This window comes from Diceros bicornis, chromosome 6 (genome assembly GCF_020826845.1).
Source record: "Diceros bicornis minor isolate mBicDic1 chromosome 6, mDicBic1.mat.cur, whole genome shotgun sequence".
Lineage (NCBI taxonomy): Eukaryota > Metazoa > Chordata > Mammalia > Perissodactyla > Rhinocerotidae > Diceros > Diceros bicornis.
In genome coordinates this window covers 34,194,381-34,220,508 of record NC_080745.1, presented here as the reverse complement: position 1 = coordinate 34,220,508, position 26,128 = coordinate 34,194,381, and the positions used below count along the sequence as shown (strand labels likewise).

The 26,128-nt window shown below is 38.6% G+C and overlaps 1 protein-coding gene across 6 annotated transcripts in view; it reads right to left on the bottom strand.

The window, feature by feature from the left end:
- Positions 1-26,128, bottom strand: part of ASCC1 (activating signal cointegrator 1 complex subunit 1) — a 101,681-nt gene that overhangs the window by 51,513 nt on the left and 24,040 nt on the right. For all 6 annotated transcript variants that reach the window (XM_058543231.1, XM_058543233.1, XM_058543232.1 and 3 more), the window contains exon 6: positions 5,789-5,925. In XM_058543231.1, the coding sequence (XP_058399214.1) occupies positions 5,789-5,925 (137 nt within the window). The remainder of the gene's footprint in view (positions 1-5,788; positions 5,926-26,128) is intronic.

Sequence of the window (26,128 nt, the reverse complement as noted above, 5' to 3'; positions counted from 1 at the left end):
GGTGGAAAGGAAACTCTTCACTGCATACCCTTTATACCTTTAAAATTTTGAACCATGTAAATGGATTATCCGTTAAAAAGTTAAAAAATATATATGCAAAAGAAGCCAAACACAAAAGTGTATAAATTGAATGATTCTATTTACATGACATTAAAGAACAAGCAAAATTAATCAATGGTAATAGAAATCATAACAGCAGTTACTTCTGGAAGAAGTGAATTTACTGGAAAAGGGCATGAAGGAACTGCATAGGGTGAGAACAGTGTTCTGTAAGGTTACATGAGTGTATACATTTGTCAAAACTCATCAACTACACTTAAGATCTGTGCATTTTACTCTAAGTAAATTACACTTCAAAGAAACAATAACATATATACAATAAAAAAAAGTGTGGGAGTATATACTTTGAAGTGTTAATGGTAATTATCTTTAAGTGGTAAGATTACAAGTGATATTTTTGTTTATCTGCAATTTTTGGCTTTTCTAAAACTAACATGTATTACTTATACATGGGGTTAAGTGAAACCCCAACATCCTGCTTTCTTCTCAGACCCCTTAAACAGACTTCTACTTCAACCAGAAAAGGCCTTGCTGTGCCAAGCTGAAACCCAGCTAAAAATCAGCTCACCACACAGAGCCGTCTTGAAGCCCCATGAGCCAGGGACTCTATCCATCTTGTCCACTCCTATATCCCCAGCACTTGTCACACTACCATATACAAAATGAGTACTCCATAAATCTCTGGTAAACATTGATTGGATGCTCTACTAGAAAGGGAGAAGCTGTTCTGGAAAATTTTGAGAAGAATGTAGACACATGCCTACATTGTCATTGAATAAAATGTGGTACTGGCTCAAAGAGAAAAGGATGTTAGGATTCATCAAAAGACAACTACAAAAAAGTTCTCTTGATATTGAATCGAGGCCATAGGGAGACTCTTCTGTAGCCTAGGAATCCTATGGTAAAGATTCCCTTAAAAGTTCAAGGCCATATTATTGCACAAGACTAGAATTTTTCTCAGTAAGAAACTAAAGAACTCAACTATTTTAGACAGACACTTGATCGAGAAAAATGACGGCCTTGATCATAAGTATCCCTATAACCACCTCTATGTGGGATATTTCAAAACACAAGCCAAGGTCTGAACTATTATCTGAGGCCTGTAGCTTCAATCAACAATACAGTGTATCTCCATTCCAAGTACTAGCCAAAGAAGTCAGTATGAAAGACTGCCATTCAATCCTATCAAAGTACAGTCAACAAAACTTATTTGAAAAAAAAAGTTTAATACTAACCATACATTCCTCCACACTTTTTCAGCTCTAACCCTGCAAAGTTAGATCACCAGAAAGCACCATAACATTGGTTTAGTTTCCCACTAAAATGTTTTTACTGGTTTATATTTAAAGTTATATCCTCAATTTCTAGGGGTCAATATAAGAAAGAGCCATGTGAACAATGTTTTGGTATCTTCTGCAAAACTCCTCTTGAAGACGATGCTTATCCTCATTCTGAGTTCTTATTGTTCAGATTTACACGACAAGTTTTTCTTGGACTGAGAACCAGAAAAGGATTCTCTCCTCAAGAACTGTTATGCTGCTTTTTACCAGACGAAAACTATAATAATTGGTGTGTTTCTTTTTGGAATTTAGTTCAAGTATACTGGTGCTTGAAAACAGTACTAAATTTTAATGCTCAAGTACAACTATTATCTTAACCTTGGTTTTCAGGTAGAATCTTCTCCCTATTCCATCTTTATGGTTTCTGATCTGAGTTTAACATTTCTTTTGTATATATGTCCTCACTACAAACTACCTCGAATCCTTGGAATTAGATGGGGTATCAATAACAAAAAAATGAAACAGGATCCAAACCCTGTCTTAAGAGTAGAACCAGAGGGCCGGCCCCGTGGCTTAGCGGTTAAGTGCGTGCGCTCCGATGCAGGCGGCCCGGGTTCAGATCCCGGGCGCGCACAGACACACTGCTTCTCCGGCCATGCTGAGGCCGCGTCCCACATACAGCAACTAGAAAATGTGCAACTATGACATACAACTATCTACTGGGGCTTTGGGGGAAAATAAATAAATAAATAAAATTATTAAAAAAAAAAAAAAAAAGAGTAGAACCAGAAACTCTTTCAATCTATCCCTAGGATTTATCAAGAGGGACATTAGAGAGCAGGAGAGAAATCCAACAGTTTGCCTGATCAATGCTCTTTGTCTTAGTGACCAAACTATTCATTCCATCTAGGACACCAGTGATCATACTTCTCAACTGAGAGACAGCTGAGGCAATAATTAGGAACTAACATCTGTCCATGGGTATTTTTCCTCCTCTTCTTCTCTCTTCATTATTGTTCCTTTTTAACTTCTTACTTGGTTTTACCTCAGGACTGTTGGGAACGCTCAGGTACAAAGAGAGTGGCAGTGGAGCTAAAGAAGTGCTGCCTGTTTGTCAGACGATACAGTTCCTCAGCCACTGCACTGCTTGTGTTCTGCAGCTCACAAAGAACAGTCACAGGAGACACATTTAGAGCTTCAGCGTTCACTGAACACTGTGCATAATTCATTCAAAATCCATACAGCTACATGAGCCTTTAGCCTAAGAATTGAAATCAAAGTTCTCTTTCTGGTCAGGTAACATCCCTTAAACTCAAAACCATGCCAAAATTTAAACCAAATATTCAACTACCCATTTCTTTAAAATATCTATATATTGCTACAGTTTTAGTTAAATTCCAATATAGCCACATTTATTTAACACCTCAATTTAAAAAGCCACCAAATTAAACTACAGCACATTATATACTAATCTACTCACTTCTGATGTTTTCCATTTTTAAATTTTAATTTGGGATCTTTACATCATAAAAGGTTCAAGTTAGAAATGCCATTATTTATTGACATTCTTTATAAGTATACCAAACACAAAGGCTGAAATCAAAGATCAAGATAAGGGGGAAAAACAGTTAGATGATATATTTTACTCACCAGGGCTTTATTATCTTTTTTTACTTAAGGAGACAGTTTCTTCCTTTTAGAAAAACAAGGCACTTCTAACCAACGCAAACAACCAATTCTAATTCTCACCCTTCTTCTCAGAAGTAAACTAATTTTGCACTACATACTTTTTAAACAAGTGTGTATGGCAGAGGGGAAGGTGGGAGGAAAGGGTTGGGGAGGCTTGCTTTACTTGCTGGTTTCAAATCTTTCCAGCTTTCTGAAAAGAGCATTCTCAAAAAAATTTTTGCCTGTACTGCAGATTTCTGGCAGGGTAAAGCTGTCCTATTTCAAAAGCTTTGCTGAATTTGAAAAACTACAATTACTGTTTTCATCTTGTCATGTCAAAAATTCTTAGGAACCATTAAGGCTGCTCTTCATTTCCTATGCACACCAACCCTGACACGCTTAAAGGGCTCAGATTTGGCATTTAGTCATAAAAGGCACCAAGAGACATAAAAGAGAGGAACTCAGCTAAATCCTCACAGAGCTCAGGATAAAGCCTCAGTGATTAAAAACCTGTGACCTGATTTTCATAAGGTAAAAAAACCCAAATATTTCTCTAAACAAATATTTTATCTACCTTTAAGCTTCTTCTTAGCAGGATTATCTAATGGCAGCCAAAAAAATGCAGCTGTTTTCAGTTTCATTTAGGAAAAAATAATCTCAAAATAAGGTATTGGAACTGATTCTTAAACCAGGTAAAATTGCTCTGCTTTGTAAGGTAAAGCATAAAGTTTTATTTTATGCAAGGAAAATTATAAATATCTAATTACAAACACCAAATTATTTTGAATTTAGGTAAGATTCACAGAATACAGTTATGTCCATCACTGAGCACAGAACAAGACAAAGAAGTATTTTTTGCTGTTTAAGATTCAGAAAGAATAGGCAGACTGCAAGCCTAATCAGCTTAGAATTTTGCTCAAGAAAAACATCTTGTCTTTGGGGCCGGCCCAGTGGCGTAGTGGTTAAGCACACGCGCTCCGCTGCAGCGGCCTGGAGTTTGGATCCCGGGTATGCACCAACGCACCACTTGTCAACCCATGCTGTGGCGGCATCCCACATAAAAGTAGAGAAAGATGGGCACGGATGTTAGCCCAGGGCCAATCTTCCTCAGCAAAAAGAGGAGGATCGGCAACAGATGTTAGCTCAGGGCTAATCCTCCTCACCAAAAAAAAGAAAAAAATCTTGTCTTCAAAACAATTAATGAAAAAAGAGAACTGGCCCACAAATAAGTCATCATATTACACAGTTTCACATACAATATAACTAAAAAAAATTCTAAATCCTTTTGCCTTCTTTTACCCAATGAACCAGGCAACATTTCTATAAGGCCATGTCAGAACAGTATAGGATCTGTATATTATAGGTGAGTAAAAACAAAACTATTCGAGTGAGTCAGTTTTCAAATTTCTCTTGTTCTTCATCAATCTTAGATAAAAGGAGTAAAGGGAGAAGGGGGAAGAGATGATTCTTTGAAATAAAGCTGTTAGGTCAGATGTATGTGTAAACTAAAATTTTACAGTAAAAAGAATAACAACTCTGCCCCTAGAACAGCAATGTTTGTTTTCCCTGAGCCAAAACAGATTGCTTGGACAGTTTTTGGTATCCTTACTGACTCAAACAAAATTATCTGTATTAAAAAAAGAAAATTAAAGTCTGCATTTCTGAAATACAATGAAGACTTTCCTAAGGAATCATGTTATAATGTCTGAGTTACTGGGGTAAGCAGGGTAACAGCCGTCCAAAGATGCCCACGTCCTGCTCTCTGGAATTTGTATACATGCTACCTTGCGTGCCAAAGAGACTTTTGCAGGGCCGGCCCTGTGGCTTAGCGGTTAAGTGCGTGCGCTCCGATGCTGGCAGCCCGGGTTCGGATCCCGGGCGCGCACCAACGCACCGCTTCTCCGGCCATGCTGAGGCCGCATCCCACATACAGCAACTAGAAGGATGTGCAGCTATGACATACAACTATCTACTGGGGCTTTGGGGGAAAAATAAATAAATAAAAATTAAAAAAAAAAAATTTTTAAAAAACAAAGAGACTTTTGCAGATGTGATTAAAGTTAAGGAGTATGAGGTAGGGAGATTATCCTGGATTACCTTGGGGGAGGCGGGGTGGCTCAATCAATCATGCAGTCCTTAAGCAGAGAACCTGTCCCCGCTGTGGCCAGAGAGAGGGATGTGACAACAGATTAAGGGTCAGAGAGATGCAGCATTGCTAGTGTTGAAGAAGGGGACCACTAGCCAAGGAATGTGGGTGGCCTCTAGAAGCTGGACTTGAAAGGCAATGAAATGGATTCTCCCCTAGAGCCTCCAGAAAGGAACACAACCCTGCTGACACCTTGATTTTAGCCCAGTGAATCCATGTCAGACTTCCGCCCCACAGAACTATGAGACAATAAATTTGCATTGTTTTAAGCCACCACGCTTGTAGTAACATGTTACAGCAGCACAGAAAACTAATACAGTAGCCTATACACTTCAATAGACATGAAGAGAATTTCCACTTAGAGAAAATAATGGGATGTTCTGTTAAAGAACAAATTTTGCCAACTGAACTGATATAATTTAAGATAGAGTCTTTCCATACAAATGTGTAAATACATGCTTTAAATCCATTTTAAATCTTTCAGACAATGATCCAATGTTATGTGTTATATACGGGTGAGTCAACACACCTTGTTCCCATGTCATCCAGTTCCCTAGTCCAAAAGCAAGTCTGCAACACCAAAAAGAAGCCAGTACTGGGTGACCACCCTTCCCCACTCCTGTGAATTACTCACTCAATGAATTCCTCTTTACACTGCTGTAGCATCTCACATGTCTGCTGGATCTCTTGCTCACTCAAAAGCACCAACATCCCAATAGTTAGGTGAAGCTTTTTGGGATTCTGGAAAATGGTGCTATCAACTCCATGATCCTGTTATCAAAGGGAGAAAAACAAAAAACTCAGCCTATACAAAAGTAAATGGTAGGAATAGAACTGAGAGTCCAGAAATAAACCCACACATCTATGACTAACTGATTTTCAACCAGGGTGCCAAGACAACTTAACACGGAAAGAAGCGTCTCTTCAACAAACAACGCTGGGACAACTGAATATCCACATGCAAAAGAATGAAGTTGGACCCTTCACCTCATACTATATATAAAAATTATATCAAAATGGATCAATGACACAAATATAAGAGCTAAAACCATAAAACTCTTCAAACAAAAATAGGCGAAAGTGTTTATGACCTTGGATTTGGCAATGGATTCTTAGGTATGACACTTATAGTATGGGCAACAAAAGAAAAACAGATAAATTAGACTTCATCAAAATTAAAAACTTTTGGGGTCAGCCTGGTGGTGTAGTGGTTAAGTTCACACGCTCTGCTTTGGCAGCCCAGGGTTCGCTGGTTCAGATCCTGGGGGCAGACCTACTTACCGCTCATCAAGCCATGCTGAGGCAGTGTCCCACATAGAGGAGCTAGAAGGACCTACAACTGGGGTATATGTACTGGGCCTTTGGGGAGAAAAAAGAAAAAGAGGAAGATTGGCAACAGATGTTAGCTCAGGGCCAATCGTCCTCAAAAAAAGAAGATAGTACTTTTCCTTAAGAAAAAAAATTAAGAACTTTTGTGTATCAAAGGGCACTATCAAAAACGTGAAAAGACAATCTACAGAATGGGAGAAATATTTGCAAACCATATATCTGACAAGGGTCTAGTATCCATAATATATAAAGAATACTTACAACTCAACAACTAAAGAACCCAATTTAAAAAATAGAAAAAAACTTGAGTAGACATTTCTCCAAAGAAGAAATACAAATGTCTAACAAGCACTTGAAGATGTTCAATTTCATTAGTCATTTAGGGGACTGCAAATCAAAACCACAATGAGGTACCATTTCACACCCATTAGGCTGGCTATAATCAAAAAAGTAGAAAATAAGTGCTATGAGGATGTGCTTAACAGGTACTGAATTTTCCTTTTGGGGTGATGAAAGTATTTTGGAATGATATAGAGCTAGTAGTTACACAACTGCAAATGCACTAAATACCACTGAATCATTCATTTCAAAATGGTTAATTTTATGTTACATGAATTTCACCTTGATAAAAAAATTTTTTTTAAAAAAGCAACTGGTAGCTTGACAGAATGGTGTGCCCAGGAAAAACAGAACGCCATCTAAATGTAGGTTCTAAAAATATCCTTTTGTTCGTTATCAGCTTTATTAGTTCCAGAGCAACTGGGCCGTTTATGGGCTTCCCCAAAGAATAATATACTCTTTATAAAAAAAACACTGTTTCTATTTTAGCAGACACTGCAGTATTTTCAGGCAAAATATTGTGTGTTAAGAATAAATTCTTCCATGCAAAGAGATGAGTGAAAAATTAATTTGGAGAGATATCCAGACACGGGAGTTGCCACATCAAATATGGTCATCCTTTTCTTCTTCCACCATCAGTCTTTGCACTTTAAAACTTTTGTCTCTGGGAAGCAGAAAAGGTAAATATACTGATGAATCCCCCTTTTTAAAAACTGATGTGAAATTCACTTAACATGCAATTAATCCTTTTAAAGTGTACAATTCAGTGGTATTTAGTGTATTCACAATGTTGCACAACCACCAGCTCTCTCTAGTTTCAAAATTTTTCCATTACCTGATAAAAACATCCCATACCCATTAAATAATCACTCCCCATTTCCTCTCCCCTGGTAATCTCTAATTTGCTTTCTGTCTCTTTGGATTTTGCCTATTCTGGAAATAGCATGTAAAGGAATCATATAATATACGACCTTTGTGCCTGGTTTTTTCACTTAGCATGTTCTCGAACTCCATTCAAGTTGTAGCATATATTGGTACTTCATTCCTTTCTACGCCTGAATAATATTCTATTGTACATATATAACACAATTTGTTTATCCATTCAACCCCTGATGGCCATTTGGGTTGTTTCCATCTTTTGGCTATTGTGAATAATGCTGCTATAACAACATTCCTGGGGGCTGGCCCCGTGGCTTAGCAGTTAAGTGCGCGAGCTCCGCTACCAGTGGCCCGGGTTCGGATCTCAGGCGCGCACCGACGCACCGCTTCTCTGGCCATGCTGAGGCCACGTCCCACATACAGCAACTAGAAGGATGTGCAACTATGACATACAACGATTTACTGGGGCTTTGGGGGAAAAAAGGAGGAGGATTGGCAATAGATGTTAGCTCAGAGCCGGTCTTCCTCAGCACAAAGAGGAGGATTAGCATGGATGTTAGCTCAGGGCTGATCTTCCTCATAAATAAATAAATAAATAAATAAATAAAACATTCCTGTACAAGTTTCTGTGTTGACATATGTTTTCAATTCTTTTGAACATATACCTAGGAGTGGAATTGCTGGGTCATATGGTAATTGTATATTTAACTTTTTGAGGAACCACCAAACTGTTTTCCACAGCAGCTAAACCATTTTACATTCCTAGCAGCAATGTACCAAGGTTATTTCTCCACCCATTCATCAACACTTAATATTTTCCTTTATTTATTTTATTATACCCATCCTAGTAGGCATGAAGTGGTATCTCATTGTGGTTTTGATTTGCATTTCCCCGTTGAACATCTTTTCATGTCCTTATTGGACATTTGCACGTCTCCTTTGGAGAAATGCCTATTCAAATCCTTTGCCCATTTTCTTCTTATTGTTGAGTTGTAAGAATTCTTTACATGATAATCCCACATCAGATCATGAATCCTTTTTGAAGGTAAGTAGGTCTCAAATTTCATTAAACTCATTCTGCGAATGAAGACAAGAAAAAAAGTTGAGAATCTTCTCCACCAACAGGAGCAAAGCAGGAATTCTATCTTTTTTTTTTGTTTTTGTTTTTGTTTTGTTTTCATAGTTTTTTTTTATTTTTTATTTTTATTTATTTTTTTTTCCCCCAAAGCCCCAGTAGATAGTTGTATGTCATAGTTGCACATCCTTCTAGTTGCTGTATGTGGGACGCGGCCTCAGCATGGCCGGAGAAGTGGTGCAGCCGTGCGCGCCTGGGATCCAAACCCGGGCCACCAGCAGCGGAGTGTGCGCACTTAACCGCTAAGTCACGGGGCCGGCCCAGGAATTCTATCTTTGAATTACAAGTTCTTATCCCATAATCTGATCGCTGGACTAATTTATTTATTTATCAAATGCAGACAGCCTATATCCTGTTCTTGGTTTGTCTAAGACTGCCTAATTTTTGCCTTGGCAACAGGAGTTAATAGAGTATTCATCCTCTAAGTGATAATAGAGCTTGAGCTATTTTTACATCTATGAAGAGTTTTGTGGTTCTACACATCAACCCAAATTGCTTCATTTAATGAAAGTGATTTTAAGGAACAATCAGCTTTAAATGTGTCAAGGAAGGCTAAGTGCAATGCTTAGCACCCCAGCTGTTCTAACCCTCAGCAGAACCTGCCACTTTAGAAAGTCATACAAAATGTTAAAAAGCCCCCCCAAATGATTCCAATATGCACAACTCCATCCCAAACTAAGCTGAGAAGTGCTTCCTTAATGATAAGAGCTAATATTATTTTTGAGCCCTTACTCTGCTGTAGGCATTTCCTAAGCACTATATATAGACAAATACTCTATGAGAGAACTATTATTATCCACATTTTACAGATGAGGAAACAGACACAGAGAAATAAAGCCATTTTTCCAAAGTAACACTGCGAGGAAGGGATGAAGCTAAAATTCAAATTCAGGCAGTCAGGCCCCAAAGCCTGTACTTCTTTTTTTTTTTTTTTTAATTTTTTTATTTATTTTTTCCCCCAAAGCCCCAGTAGATAGTTGTATGTCATAGTTGCACATCCTTCTAGTTGCTGTATGTGGGACGCGGCCTCAGCGTGGCCGGAGAAGCGGTGCGTCGGTGCACACCCGGGATCCGAACCCGGGCCGCCAGCAGCAGAGCGCACGCACTTAACCGCTAAGCCACGGGGCCGGCCCGACCCAAAGCCTGTACTTCTGATCACTATTATATTGATACATCAAAAGCATGATCCAGGGGGCCGGCCCGGTGGCGCAAGCGGTTAAGTGCGCGCGCTCCGCTGCGGCGGCCCGGGGTTCGCTGGTTCGGATCCCGGGCGCGCACCGACGCACTGCTTGGTAAGCCATGCTGTGGCGGCGTCCCATATAAAGTGGAGGAAGATAGGCACAGATGTTAGCCCAGGGCCGTCTTCCTCAGCAAAAAAAGAGGAGGATTGGCGGATGTTAGCTCAGGGCTGATCTCCTCACAAAAAAAAAAAAAAAAAAAAAAAAAAAAAGCATGATCCAAAAAGAAGAAAAAAAGGATTAATTTAACTTGATCAAAATTAAAAACTTGTGCTTCAAAAGACACCATTAAGAAAATGAAAAAACAAGCCTCAGAGAAAAATATTTGAAAAAAAAATATTTGCAAATCATATATCTGATAAATATATTTTTTCAATTCTTTAAAGTCAATAAGAAGAAGATATACAATCCAATTTAAAAATGAGCAAAGGATTTGAATAGACATTTCACCAAAGAAGATGTTAGTGCCGTCAAGTTGATTCCAATTCCTAGCAACCGTGTGTACAGCAGAACGAAATCCTGCCCAGTCTTTTTGCACCATCCTCTCACCTTCCGTCACTACATCAGACAATGCTCTGCTGCTCTTCATATGGTTTACATGGCCAACTTTTTCAGAAATGGGTTGCCAGGTCCTTCTTCCTCATCTGTCTTAGTCTAGAAGCTCTACTGAAACCTGTCCACCATGGGTGACCCTGTTAGTATTTGAAATACCAGGGACATAGCTTTCAGCATCACAGGAACACGCACCCGCCACAGTATGACAACCAACAGATGGGTAGTGTGGTTGTCTGGCTGGAAAAGGAACCTGGGCCATGGCAGTGAGAGCACTGAATCTTAACCACTAGACCACCAGGGCTGGCTCAAAGAGGATATACTATTGGCTAATAAACATAGGAAAAGATGCTCAACATCATTAGTCATTTAGGAACTGCAAATCAAAACCAAAATGAGATATCACTTCACATCCACCAGAATGACTATACTCAAAAAGACAGACAATAACAACTGTTGGTGAGGATATGGAGAAAGTGAACTGCTCATACATTGCTAGGGGGAATGTAAAATGGCACAGCCACTTTGGAAAACAATTTAACTTTTTTAACTCAGAAAGTTAAACATGAATTTTCAATACAACCCAGTCATTTCACTCCTAGGATTCTACTCAAGAGAAATGAAAACATAGGTCTACATAAACTCTTGTAAGCAAACTTCACAGCAGTATTATTTATATTAGCCAAAAAGTGGAAACATGCGGCCCGGGTTCGGATCCTGGGCGCGCACCGACGCGCCACTTCTCCGGCCGTGCTGAGGGCACGTCCCACATACAGCAACTAGAAGGCTGTGCAACTATGACATACAACTATCTGCTGGGGCTTTGGGGGAAAAAAATAAATAAATAAATACATTTAAAAAAAACAAAAAAACAAAAAGTGGAAACAATCCAAATGTCCATCGACTGGTGAATGGATAAACAAAATGTAGTATAGTCATACAATGAAATACTATTGGGCAATAAAAAGTAATGAAATACTAATACACACAACAATATGGATAAACCTCAAAAACATTAGCTAAGTAAAAGAAGCCAGATGCAAAAACTACATACTATATGATTCCATTTATGTGAAATGTTCAGAAAAGGCAAATCTATAGAGACTGAAAGATAAATGGCTGCCTGGGGTTAGGAACGGGACTGCAAACAGGGATGAGGGATCTTTTTGGAGTGATGGATTGTGGTAATGGTTGCACAACTCTATAAATTTACTAAAAATGATGAGATTGTACATTTAAAATAGGTGCATTTTTTCGGTGTAAACTATACCTCCATAAAGTTGTTAAACATAAATATGGTATGTATGCCTTTTCTTTTTAAGAGCATCCTAGCAACCCTGAAGCAAATTTTTACATACAACTCAACCTGCTGACAGCTATCCTCGTGGAATAGTTTAAGAGTGGTCATCTCTTGGGCTGGCCCCATGGCTTAGTGGTTAAGTGTGCACGCTCCGCTGCCGGCGGCTCGGGTTCGGATCCCGGGCGCACACCGACGCACCGCTTCTCATGCCATGCTGAGGCCGCGTCCCATATACAGCAACTAGAAGGATGTGCAGCTATGACATACAACTATCTACTGGGGCTTTGGGGGGAAAAATAAATAAATAAATAAAATTATAAAAAAAAAAAAGAGTGGTCATCTCTTACTTGACCTTTCTTATTTGATGACTTCCCAAAGGTCTTTCAATCTATAATGTTAAAAACACCATGTACACACAAAATCTTTGCAGATGACAAAGCTGATATCTCAAATCACTGGGGAAAATATGGTTTTTGTTAATAAATTATGTTGGGGCAATTGGACAGCCATTTGAAAAAAGAATACAATTATTCCATTCTTTGCACCACACACAAGAATAAACTCCAAATTAAAGACTGACATGTAAAAAACAAAACTATACAAAAAGAAAACATGAGTGAATTCCTCTTGAACCCGAATGTAGAAAAAGACTTTCAAACTAAGACTGGAAATTCAGATGCGATAAAAGAAAAGACTGATAAATTTGAGTACCTATAACAGAAAACTTTTACATGGCAAAAAAACATAAGCAAAGTCAAAAGACAAACAATGCACTAGAAGAAAGTATTTGCAATACATATATTGCACAGACAAAAGGTTAATATCTCTAATATATAAAGAACTTTTAAAAATCAAAGGAAAAATGGTTAAAAGTGCTATTGAGCAGGAGCAAAAGACATAAACAGATACTTCGCAAAAATAGATATAAAAATGACTCAAACATATGGGAAAGATGTACAATTTCACTCATAAAAAAAGAGAAATGCAAATTCAAATTACACTGAAAACCCTTTCTTACCCATCAAACTGACAAAAATTCAAAAGCTTGACAATGTACTTTATTGGAGAGGCTGTGAGGAAAGAGGCAGTTGCATATATTGCTAGTGGAAATGCAATATGATATAACCTCTATGGAGGGAAATTTGGCAATACCTAACAAAACAAAAAGTACATAAGTATTTATTTACCCTTTGACCTACTGTTGTGGAGTAAATTGTGTCTACCCAAAATCCTTATGTTGAAGCCCTAACCCCCAATGTGACTGTATTTGAAGACGGGGCCTTTAAGGATGGAATTAAGGTTAAATGAAGTCATAAGGGTGGGGCCCTAATCCAACAGGACTTGTGTCCTTATAAAAAGAGAAAGAGATATCAGGAGCACATGCACAGAGAAAAGGCCATGTGAGGACACAGCAAGAAGGCAGCTGTCTGCAAGCCAGGAAGAAAGGCTTCACCAGAAACCAACTCGCCAGCACCATGATCTTGGACTTCCAGACTCCAGAACTGAGAAAATCAATTTCTGTTGCTTAAGCCACTCAGTCTGTGGTATTCTATTATAGCAGCCCAAGCAGTCTAATTCACCCAGCAATGCTACTTCTAGGAATTTATCCTGAAGATACATTTCCAACAATATAAAATACATGTGCACAAGGTTAGTCACTTCAGCATTATTGCAAAATACTGGAAAATATTTAAATGTCCAAGTATAGAAGATTGGTTGAAAACTACACATAAACACATGTATAAAGTGATATGGAGTGATTTCTCAGGACATAACATTAAATGAAAAAAGCAAAGTGCAGAAGAGCATATAGTTTGCTACCATTTGTGTAAGAAAGAAGGGAAAATAAGAAAACACACAGACATCTACTTATTTTTATAAAAAAGGAACACAGCACAAATAAACCAGAAAGCAATGAATCTGGTTACCTACAAAGGATGAGGGGTATGGGGTGGATAGGATACAGGAATGTGCGACTTCTTCTGAGTATGCCCTTTTGTATAGCTTTGACTTTTGGAAGCATGTTGATGCTCTACATATTCAAAATAAAATTAAATCAACAAGGATGAGAAGAGGGGAAAAAATCCTAAGTTTGAAAGCAAACTAAAAATGAACCCAACTGCATTTCAAATGACTATCAAATCCATACTTGAGGGGGCTGAAAAAGGAAGAACTAATCCAAGTAACTTATGAACCCAATATTTGACTTTATATCTCAGTATTTGGTAGGGGAGAAGAGAACTGCAAACAAATCCTGAATTCTTTTAGTAGGTTTATTTCTCATAGATGCATAGGCAAAGCAAATCAACAACTATTTTAGATGTATTATAGGGTTGAGCAAATGAGTAAAGATTTTCATGTTGGAAGCCAGGATTCTTACTGTGGAAGGAGGAACATAAAAACATGGAATGGTGGAGGGCAAGAAAGAACCCTGTGGGGATGACTGCAATCAGAGGTATCTTTGTGAACTCTGATTTCTAAACTATGTATATACATGTATATGTATGTACGTGTGTGTATATATGCGTGCATATATACATGCATCTACTTCCCAGCTCTGGCCACTGAAAGGCCCTAGAACCAAAGACATCCAGAGCATATCCACCACTGGCGTTTGGTCTCTAATACCATTTCCCACTAAAAGGAACCAGGGTTCCTTAGAGAAATGGCTGATTCCAGGACTGGGACAGGGAAGTACAAGATAAGCCTGGAACATCTTGTTATGCTAGAAAGTATGGGAATACCAGGGGGTGGGAGGGAAGCATGTCACTAACAGAGGAACCAACTTGAAGGGCCCCCCCACTGGTTAAATCGGGGACAATTTGAGCACTAAAATAATTAAGAAAAGTAATAATTTATAAACTATTGAAAAAATAGGAATATACGATTCTATATTAATGACAGATTGATAGATGAGAACAGAGAGCTTTTCTTCCAGTAGAATACTGAATGTCAACTGGTAAATAAAGAGAAAACAGGAGAGTTGGAAAAATCATAATTTTGCAACCATCATACCAAAGATTGGTTCAGGCAAGAATCACCAAAGGATGCTAAATATAAGGAGAAATTTTGTTGAGAGGCAGAATATTTGCATAGTCTTAAAATATCTCCCCACAAACTGCTTACTGGTTGTAAGGAAAAATAATAACAACTATACAACGAAGGTATTAATCAACACCTTGACTGGATGGTGTAAAAATTAATGTTACCAATGAAAGTTATCGCATCTAGATGCGATACACTAAGAAAGACATATCATCACTTACACAATGCTCCAGCCAGGAAGGCAGAACATGAGTCTATTCATGACGAAATATCAGATAGACTTCAAATGAGAAGTATTCTACTAAAAAAAAAAATCAATGTCAAGAAAGACAAAGAAAGGCTGTGGAAATGTTCTAGATCCAAAGAGACTAAAAAGACATGACAACTTAATATAACACCTAATCCTAGGCTGGATCCTGGACTAGAGGGGAAAAAATGCTATAATTGACAAAATTAGAATGTGGATGGTAAATCAGATAAAAGCATCAATGTTAAATGTATTGAACTTGAGAATTATATGGTTATTATGTAAAAAAAAATTCCCATTCTTAACAAATATATATTGAAGTATTTAGGGGTAAAGGGCCGTGACATACGCAACGCACTCTAAAGCAGTTCAGAAAGAAAGAAAGAAAGAGAGAGAGAGAGAATGATAAAACAAAGAGAGTCAAATACTAACAATAAGTGAATCTGAGTAAAGGGAACTATCCTTAGTCTTACAACTTTTCTATGAATTTAAAATTATTAGTATCCCATTGCTGCTGTAACAAATTACTACAAACTTAGTGGTTTAAAACAACACAAATGTATTATCTTACTATCTGGAAAAAGGAAGCCCTAGAACTTTGTTTCCCTTACCTTACTCTTTGGGAGCCTACCACTTTAGCGACTTGAGTTCACTTGCCAAGAAAACACTGAATACTTGGAAACCAAACAGAGAGAATGCAAAAGAGCAGGAAAAGGAACAGATGGAATACCTAAAGGCCACATAATCTGAAGTCTTTTCAGGAATTCTGAGTTATACGAGTTCAAATAGTCTTTAACTGTATTGGAGATTATATAATTTATATGTAACCCTACTGCACAATCTTTTGATAAATGGAGAAATACTCTAAATTTTACCCTGCCTAGCAATGCCATCTACCAAGAAAAACTTTTCTCTTACTGAATTATCTACATTTAATGTGAAACCACACAATCTTCGACGCAATGGCATAAATCTCTAGAGCCACTATTTTTCTTTGCTTGGAATATATCATATTCCCACCCACAAGCTTCTTCACTGAAATGAATCAAGACCAACATCAAATTCCTTACCCCAGGGGTTTAATTACACTGGGCCCTGCTCCAAGTTTACCATTACTAGGAACCAGAACTGTTTTATTCCATTAGGTTGGCCATCCAGGCTGGCGCCTGAAAATTCTAATGGTGGTGATCTTCCACCCAGCAAAGAGAAGCAAAGGGTGAAGTAACAGGAATTCCCTGAGGCAGTTTTGTCTAGATGAAAAAAAACAGTGTTTCTTTACGGCTAAGTCACATCTATGAGCCTCAGTTTCTTTATTTGTTAAATAAGGTCTCATCCAAGAAAAAAATGCATGCAAAGGCTACCTCCACAGAAAGCTTACGTGCAAGCCTAACCCATAGTTCAGAATTCAAAGTCATGTTCTAACTCAGCAGTTGCCAGTGCAAGACTTCAACACTCTCAATTCAAACTGTAGCTCCATGATTTACCACTAGCCATCACCACATTGTCACAGGCCCTTCATTGATTTCACTTTTAATCCAGCACTCGGGCTCCACTGGGGCAGAACTGCTGGTAGCAGGAACAATGAAAAAGGAACAGTGAAAGCTAAAAACGTCAAGCTTGGGGAAGAGGACAGTAGAGAAAAGTATGGATTAGCCCACCAGGGAGCATTCTCTCTGCTTCCTTGAAGTCCTGGTTAGAACTTCTTTCCACACAGATGGGATATAACACAGGTGCATCTGCCAGAGCTGTCAGCTAGCAGAAGGGAAGCCTCGCTTCAGACTCAGATCCCAAAGGTCTTCCTTACATTCGAGTTAAGAAAAGAACATCTAGGGCCGGCCCCGTGGCTTAGCGGTTAAGTGCGGACGCTCCGCTGCTGGCGGCGCAGGTTCGGATCCCGGGCGCGCACCGACACACCGCTTCTCTGGCTATGCTGAGGCAGCGTCCCACATACAGCAACTAGAAGGATGTGCAACTATGACATACAACTATCTACTGGGGCTTTGGGGGGAAAACAAATAAATAAATAAAATCTTAAAAAAAAAGAAAAGGACATCTATGAATCTGATCCAAATGTGTAGCACCCAGAATGTAAATAATTTATAATTACTCTGTGTTGACAGTACATGCTGAGAGCCAGAGATAAAAAACAATCCTCAAATTATATTCATAAATATCATCTTCCAGGAACTCCAGGCATAACAAAGGTTTGTGATTTAGTTATAAAAGGCCTTTAACCTGGAATACAGAGTCTAGGATTCTAATTCCAACTCTGTTATGAACCAGCTGTAACTGGGCAAACCATTTCACTTCTCTAGACCTCGGTTTCCTCCTCTGCAAGATAAGGGAGATGGCCTAGTTTACCCTGAAATCAAAGGTCTTATAAATTTTTTACGTGCTCCCACAAAACCCACAAATAAGTACAAAATAGGTATGTGTAAAGGATCAATTCACTTCCTGATATTCTGTGCAAAGAAAAAGAGGAAATAAGCATGGAAGCCTTCTTCTACGCTCACTATATTTTCTTTCTTTTTTTTAATGGCCAAATCCCATAAAACCACTTCTGGGCAGGTGATATAAACCTCATTTACATAGGAAAGTTATTGAAACAAAGCAGACTGGTGAAAAGATCATTTGGCTTTGCAACCAGACAGGCCTGGGTTCAAATTCCAATTCTGCCACCTATCAGCAGTGTGACCTGAGGTGAGTTACTCAATCGCTCTGAAACTCAATTTCATCATCTACAAAACAGACATTTCCTTCTCAGGGTTGTTCTGAGGAGTAAATGAAATATGTGTGAAGCCTCTGGCACACAGCAATATGGAAGACATACAGGCTTTCCCCTCTTCTTGCTTTTTACGTGACTATGCAACACTCGAAACAAATTCCACCTTTGTTCTCCCTTTTAAAGCACCATCAAGAGCTAAATTAGGATCTGCTGAGTCATTTCTATTATTCTTTAAGAATGTTCACAAAAGCTGTCTTTGATTTGAGAGCCTCTATATGTTATTAATAAAATACCTTGTTAAGTTGAATAAGTTTCAGAAAACAGAGTTTTGATTCTCCTGGCTTATAAATTCTATCCAGACATAAGTACAGGAAAGGGGAGAGATTCTTAAAAACAAAGGACAAATATTCAAGCATCAGCTTTTTTTTTTTTTTTTTAAGATTTTATTTATTTATTTTTCCCCCAAAGCCCCGGTAGTTGTATGTCGTAGTTGCACAACCATTCTAGTTGCTGTATGTGGGACGCGGCCTCAGCATGGCCGGAGAAGCGGTGTGTCGGTGCTCGCCCGGGATCCGAACCAAGGCCGCCAGCAGCGGAGCGCGCGCACTTAACCGCTAAGCCACGGGGCCGGCCCCCAAGCATCAGCTTTTATACTGACTAGAAAAAAAGATCTTTCTCATGCATTGTCTAAATATCCTTACCCATTAAAAAGGAGCAAAGAGCATCTCCCCTTCACAAAAGGATGTATCTCTCTTACCTTTGATGAACACAATGAATAGTTAAACCTACTTTTCTAAAAGCTTAACTATTCCTCGATAGTTACTTGAAAGCACTAGTTAGCAGTCCATCTACCAACCTACATTTATTCCCAAAGACAGACACTGATCACTCAAACACCAATAATGGATTAATGATACACCTGTTCAAGCCAGACCCTCAGCTTCTTCCTGATGCCACACTTTCCCTCATGTCCCGCATGGTAACCCACAGTATTATTACAACAGCAGCTAACACCTATATGGACCTAGCGATGTGCCATGCTCTGCTCTAAACACCTTAAATTTATTAACTCATTTACTCTTCATATCAACACTAAAGGTAGGTACTGTTATTATCCCCACTTTAAAGAAGACCTCCGAAATATCTCTGGAATATATTGCCTCCTGAATATGCCACAGACCCTAGCCTTTTTTTCAACAGACTGTATCAATAGTCTCTAACTGGTAGCTGCCTCTGTACCCTACTGCCTAACTCGCAACCCAGCCTCCACACTGCCTTCAGAACTATTTTTCTACAATGCTAAGTTAATCACATTAGTCTCTACTTAAAATCTTTACTAGTTCCTGCCTATATATAGGATACATTCAAAATCTTTAACCCACACAAGACCTTTCACAAACTGAACACCATTCACCTTTCCACTCTTAACTCCTACCTCTTCCCTACCCTACCCACTTTCTAGGCTCCAGTCTTAACAAACTCCTCACTCTCCCCTGAACACAGAAGACTAAACACCTCCATATCTTGCAAGTGCCATTTCCTCTGCCCAGAATGCTCATCCTCCGCTTGCCAGCCTGGCACAAACGCTTGTTCTTCCTTCAAGACTCTGTTCAAGTGTCACCTCCCTTAGTTTCCGACCACGGGAGAACCTCTCCCCTGGGTACCAACTGTATTCCCCCCTCTAATAGCACTTATCTCACAGTACTATATTTCTGTATTCCCCCCTCTAATAGCACTTATCTCACAGTACTATATTTCTGTAAGAACACTATTTCCTCCCCTAGAGTACGGGATCCATAAATGTAGAGTCCATTGTTAGTACATATTATATAGCCTGGCAAATTGTAGATATTTAATAAATAGAGAATGAATGAATAAAACATAAACACTTGTCACAACAACCATATCCATCCAAATGGTGAAATACATGAATCTTGTAAACATCTCCTTTTCTTACTTTCTTACCAAACATCAGAACTCAGGAGTTTACAACTTTTATTACAACCAAAGACAACTATCCCACCTTCATTCTAAATTAATTCACAAGATAATTACAAATCCTGCCAACTCCCCTTATACATGAAGAATCCTAAATTACACACTAAAGCTTTTATATATAAATTTTCTTCTTCAGTGAATAATACTAAATGGAAAAAAATAATCCTACTGGTGGGGGGTGAGGGAGGCCAGATCCATTAGCCATTTCTTCCCAGTGTCAGCCTTCACACTACAACATGAGCAGAATTATGTAGTTTCTAGAACTATAACCTATTTGGGTTCTCCAGGCAGCCTAAGAAATCCCCTGTTGCCCAGACAGATCTATAAGCCTTCAGAATGCTCAACCAAACACAGTTTTGAATTACTGTTTTTCATTACTGATGTGCTTTCTACTGGACACTGCTGTGAGATAAAATGGAATTATAGCAGCATTACCAGCTATAGAATGACTGAGAGATATACAGGGTTTTAATATACTTCTTGAACTCTCAGACAGTGAGACATCTTTGAATCTTAATGCAAGAGAGGAGAGAATGAAAAAATAAGGTGTAGTTTATCTGCAGATCACATAGATGAAAAATACCTTGCCAATGTCTGTGAGCAGCTAAATCCTACATGAAATACTCAGGCTTAGGGAGCTGAAGCCACAGGGATGATGGTGATAATGTCTGCAGTCAAACAACATTTCTTATATAATTGATCAGCACAAAGGAATTTATTCTAAAACATAAATTCACAGTTTCCTTGGAGAGTCAAGGGTGAGGTCAAGGACAAGTCTGCCACCAAATAAAGAGAGAAAAGAGGCCAATTATTTTAAAGGAAGAAAAGAGACGTTCAAGGAAGAGTGAGAGAAGGACAGGATGAGACCTGGGAGTAGAAAAGTCGTCTGTTGTATCAAATATGTCACCTTCACAACAATGTCTAAAAATGAAAATTAATAGCTGTGGTAGGCAGAATTCTAAGAACGACCCTCAATGACCCTCACCCTTGTGTAATCCCCTCTCCTTTGATTGTGGGAGGAACCTGTGAACGTGATGAGATGTCACTGCTGTGATTATGCTATGTTATATGGCACAGCTGACCTTCTCAGACAGGGCGATTATCCCGGTGAGCCTGATCTATACACAGGGGCTCTTTAAAAAGCAGAGTTTTCTCTGGCTGATGGCAGAAGTCAGAGATCTGAAGCACAAGAAGGATCTGAAAGAAGCTAGAGAGAACACGTGCCCAGGAAACGGGAACTTCAGACCTACAGCCACAAGGACCCGAATTCTGCCAACAATCTGAATGAACCTAAAAATGGATTCTTCCCCAGGGCCTCCAGATAAGAGACCAGTCTGGCCAACACCTTGATTTCAGCCTTATAAAACTCCAAGCAGAGAACCCAGCTGAGCCCACCAGGTCTTCTAATCTACAGAACTACTGCAGTACTATGAGATGATAAATGGGTGTTGTTTTAAGTTGCTAAGATTGCGGTAATTTACTACGCAGCAATAGAAAACTAACACAATAGGGTAGGGTACAAATGTAAACTAATAAACTCATATTTCAACAGTATCTTTCACCCCAGAGATTCCAAGTCAAAAGGACTTGATATATTTGACGTAAGCTGTAAAGGAAGATAAATTCACCTCAAAAAAAGAAAGACAGGAAACAAAAAATTAATAATATTAATGAATTTTTTTAAGAAGATAAAGAGTCTTACTTCCTTCAGTCCTGATTCAGTCCTAACATCGTTTTTTTAACAATTAGGGAATAGTTGGGCTGGCCCCGTGGCTTAGCGGTTAAGTGCACGCGCCGGCGGCCCGGGTTCGGATCCCGGGCGCGCACCGACGCACCGCTTCTCTGGCCATGCTGAGGCCACGTCCCACATACAGCAACTAGAAGGATGTGCAGCTATGACATACAACTATCTACTGGGGCTTTGGGGGAAAAAAATAAATAAATAAAATTATCAAAAAAAAACAAACAATTAGGGAATAGGATATGATTCAGAGTTGAAAAACCCAAGCATAACCAGGAAGGCTCTGCTGCTCTTTTTCAAATCCTCAAATACTGTGCAAACTACTACCCAATTCTAACCAAGACTGGTCCCAATGAAAATACCAGCTGAAAGACTGGTGCAACTGGTTAACAGACAAGCAACCATAAAAAAATCTTCAATTTAAACCGGACTTTTTTTTTTCCGTTCAAATAATTTCCCACAGCAGCTCCTAGGACTAATTTCCTATATTTGTTCTATTGGATTGTATAAATTTCAACAGTTACTAGGTCCTTTGCAATTCTGTATCATCCACTCTACTTAGCCCGGTGGTACCCACTAGCTGTGGTACCTTGAGCAAGTTACCCACTCTGAACTTCCACTGCTTCACCAGTAAAATGGAAAATCAATATCTACCTCATACGGATGGACTGAAGATTAAACAGAATAAACATAAGAGGCACTCAGAACACTGTCTAGCACAATGTAAGAGCTCAATAATTATTTGCTATTTTATATATCACTCAGTGTTAATTGAATAAAAATAGTGGTAAACTCAGTCCTATTTACAATATTACAAATTATTAGAAAAAAAGTACGAATAGCAGCATTATTCATAATAGCCCACAAGTGGAAACAACTCAAATGTCCATTAAGTGATGAATGCATAAACAATATATGGTATATATATCTATACAATGGAATATTATTTGGCCATAAAAAGAAATGAAGCACCAGGGCCAGCCCGATGGCATAGTGGCTAAGTTCATGTGCTCCACTTCAGCAGCCCAGGGTTCACAGGTTCGGATCCCAGGTGGGGACCTACACACCACTTATCAAGCCATGCTATGGCAGCATCCACATATAAAGTAGAGGAAGATGGGCACGGATATTACCACAGGCCAATCTTCCTCAGCAAAAAGAGGAGGATTGGCAATAGATGTCAGCTCAGGGCTAATCTTCCTCAAAAAAAAAAAAAAGCAACAGTGTTACATGATAAAATATGAATAAACCCTGAAAACATTATAAGTGAAAGATGCCAGACACAAAAGACCACATATTAAGTAATTCAATTTATATGAAATATTCAGAATAGGCAAATCTGCAGAGACAGAAAGTAGATTAGTGGTTGTCAGGGGCTAGGGGAAGGGGGCAATGGGTAGTGACAGCTTAAAGGGTATGGGGTTTCTTTTTTGAGGTGATGGAAATACTCTGGAATTAGACAGCAGCAACAGTTGCATAACAGTGAATATACTAAAAACCAATGAACTGTGTACTTTAAAAATGGGAATTTTATGTTGTATGAATTATATCTCAATTAAAAAATGTATGAGAATGTCTCCTTTTGCACATGAAGTATTAACTCCTACAGGACTTGCCCTCCTGCCACCAATAACTAAAAAACTAGATAAAATATATAAAACAGATGTTTTCAGACATTGGATAACAGATGGTGCTGGGCTGACTGAGCCCCATCCTGGGTTTCTGACTGGAGACAATTTCCAGACAGCAACCCAGAGTTGGGAATCCAAACAGAGTGCTGTGATCCCAATGAGTTAAAGTGGCAAAAACTGGAATTTGGGGATGCCGAGGTAAATAAAATATGCAGGGCCAAGCACTGAAGAGGAAGGGCTCCATAAATTTGCATAAATGTCTCTGAGACTTTGGCTGAACAACAATCTGCACATGCATAGGGTGAAATCTACAAGACCAGATAAAGAACAACTTTTGGGGAATTATAAGCCAAACAACACCCAAAGCTCAAATAGCAGGGAAACACTCAAGTTCTCGCCAGAGTGGAGAGACCACTCCTGAATACACAGAGCATTGAACAGAGATTCCAGGAGGGACACATCTTAGTAGTGAGGCTAAATTAGCCCTAGAGTAAAGAATACTCTAGATATGTCCTTAAAAGGCTTAAAAACAAGCTTTGGAATGATTATGCCAATTCACAAATAACTATCTTCCAACAAAGTTTAAGATTCTCTAAAGAGAAAAAAAAGTTTGCTCTCTACAAAGTAAAATCACAATGTTCAGCATCCAATAAAAAATTACCAGACATGCAAGAAACAGAAAAATGTGACCCATAAGCAGGTAAAAAATTGGTCAATAAAAATAGAACTAGAATGCTATCATGCTAATGAAATTAGCAGACAATGACTTTAAAATAGCTTTTATAAGTAAGCTCAACTATTTTAAGGAAAACATGAAGATACTGAGAAAAGGAGGATATAAAAAGAAGAAACAAATGGAACTTCAAGAGATAAAAAATAAGAGCAAAAATGAAAATCCCATTGGATGGGATTAACAACAGACTAAACACTTCAAAAGAAAATCAGTGAACTTGACATAGCTACAGAAACTATCCAAACTGAAGCAGAGAGAGAGAAAAAAAAAGTCTGGAAAACAAATGAACAGAGCTTCAGTAACCTGTACACCAATAGCAACTGGTCTAATATATGTGTAATCAGAGTTCCAGAGGGAGAAAAGAAAAAGAGAAGAGAAAAGATATTTGAGGAAATAATGCCTCAAAATTATCCAAATTTGGAGCAACATCAACAAGATGGCAAACCAAGAAGATCCAGGCCCTCATTTCACCACAGAAACAGCAAATAAACAACATACAGACCAAAATAGCTTTAGGAGAACACTAGAAACCAGTTAAGAAGCTGCAACAACCAAGCAAATGCCTAACCAAGAGAAAACTGCATTCAAAATAGTACGAAATGTCATGTTTTCTCTCCACCCCTTGCCCCACTCCTTCCCCAGTGCAGCACAACACGTCAGGAGAAAGCAACCCAATTTCCACTCCTCCATTACGGCAGAAGGAAAAGAATGAAAGTAGACTGCAATGTTCTGGCGTCTTAGGAGGTTGCCTGAGGAACTGGCTTCTGTCTTGCCTGACTCTGAGTGCTACTGTGAACAGTGCCATAGTCTGGATATCAGGGTGGAGGCCACTGTAAGTAGTGCCCGCACAGCAAGGGAGCTGCAGAAGACAGCAGACCTGTGGGCACCTGGGGACAAGAGATTAGAGGCACAGGGATACAACAGAACATCTAAGGCTCCAAAAGGAAGCAGGGGTAAGACCTTAGAGAAATTAAGACATTTAAAAGCAGCCATGTATATGGGAGAACTGGAACAAAAGCACACGCACAGGCCAAGGAAGACGTATACCCAAAAAAGGTTTGAGGAGACCCTGAGACAAATCTGAGATATTTTAAGCACCAAATAATTAAGCACAGCAGTAAATTGTGAGCCCTCGAAAAAAATTAAAATTCATGAAACCATACACATAATAAATAAATGTAAAAGTAAAGGGAGAAGGAAGGTCTCCTGCTTACAGTAGAATGTAGAAGGCTGAATACTAAATGTAAAGTGAGCGCTAGAGTTGGAAAATGATCATTTTGCAACCATCATGGTAAAGATTGAATGAGGCCAGAATCATCAATGGATGCTAAGCTCAGGAGAAATGTTGATGAGGAGCAGGATACTTGCACAATCCTAGAGTATCTCCCCACAGGTTGCTTATTAGTCACAAGGGAAATATAAAATATAGTTATTATACTTAGGAGAAATTGGGCAACATCTTGACTGAATATAACATCACCTATGAAAGACAGATGAACAATATATGTCCCTAGATGTGATATCCTCAGAAGGACACACCACCACCTATGCAACACTCGGAGAAAGCGTAACACCAAGCTAACCATGAGGAAACATAAGACAAACGCAAAAAAGAACGCTCTACTTCAAATATGTCAATGACATAAAAGTCAGAAAGACTATGAAATGTTCCAATTAAAAGAGGTTAAAGGAGTGAAAGTTAAATGCAATTCCTGACCTTACCCTGGAACTTGTATTGCAAATGTTACAAAGAACATTATTAGATCATATAGCATTAGAGCATATAGGTATTCCTTGTATTATTTTTTTCACAATTTTTATAAATTTAAAATTATTTCCCATAAGAGAAAAAAAAGGCAGCTAAACATATTACACATAAAGGAACAAGGAATTACAACAGATTTCTTATTAGAAATTATACAAGCAAAAGACAACAGAATGATGTCTTTCTAATGCTGAAAGAAAAAACTATCAACTTAGAATCCTAAAACCAGTAAAAATTATCTTTCAAAAAAGAAGATGAATTAAAGATTTTTTTCAGACAAATAAGAGCTCAGAGAAAGTGTTTCCAGCAAACCTGAA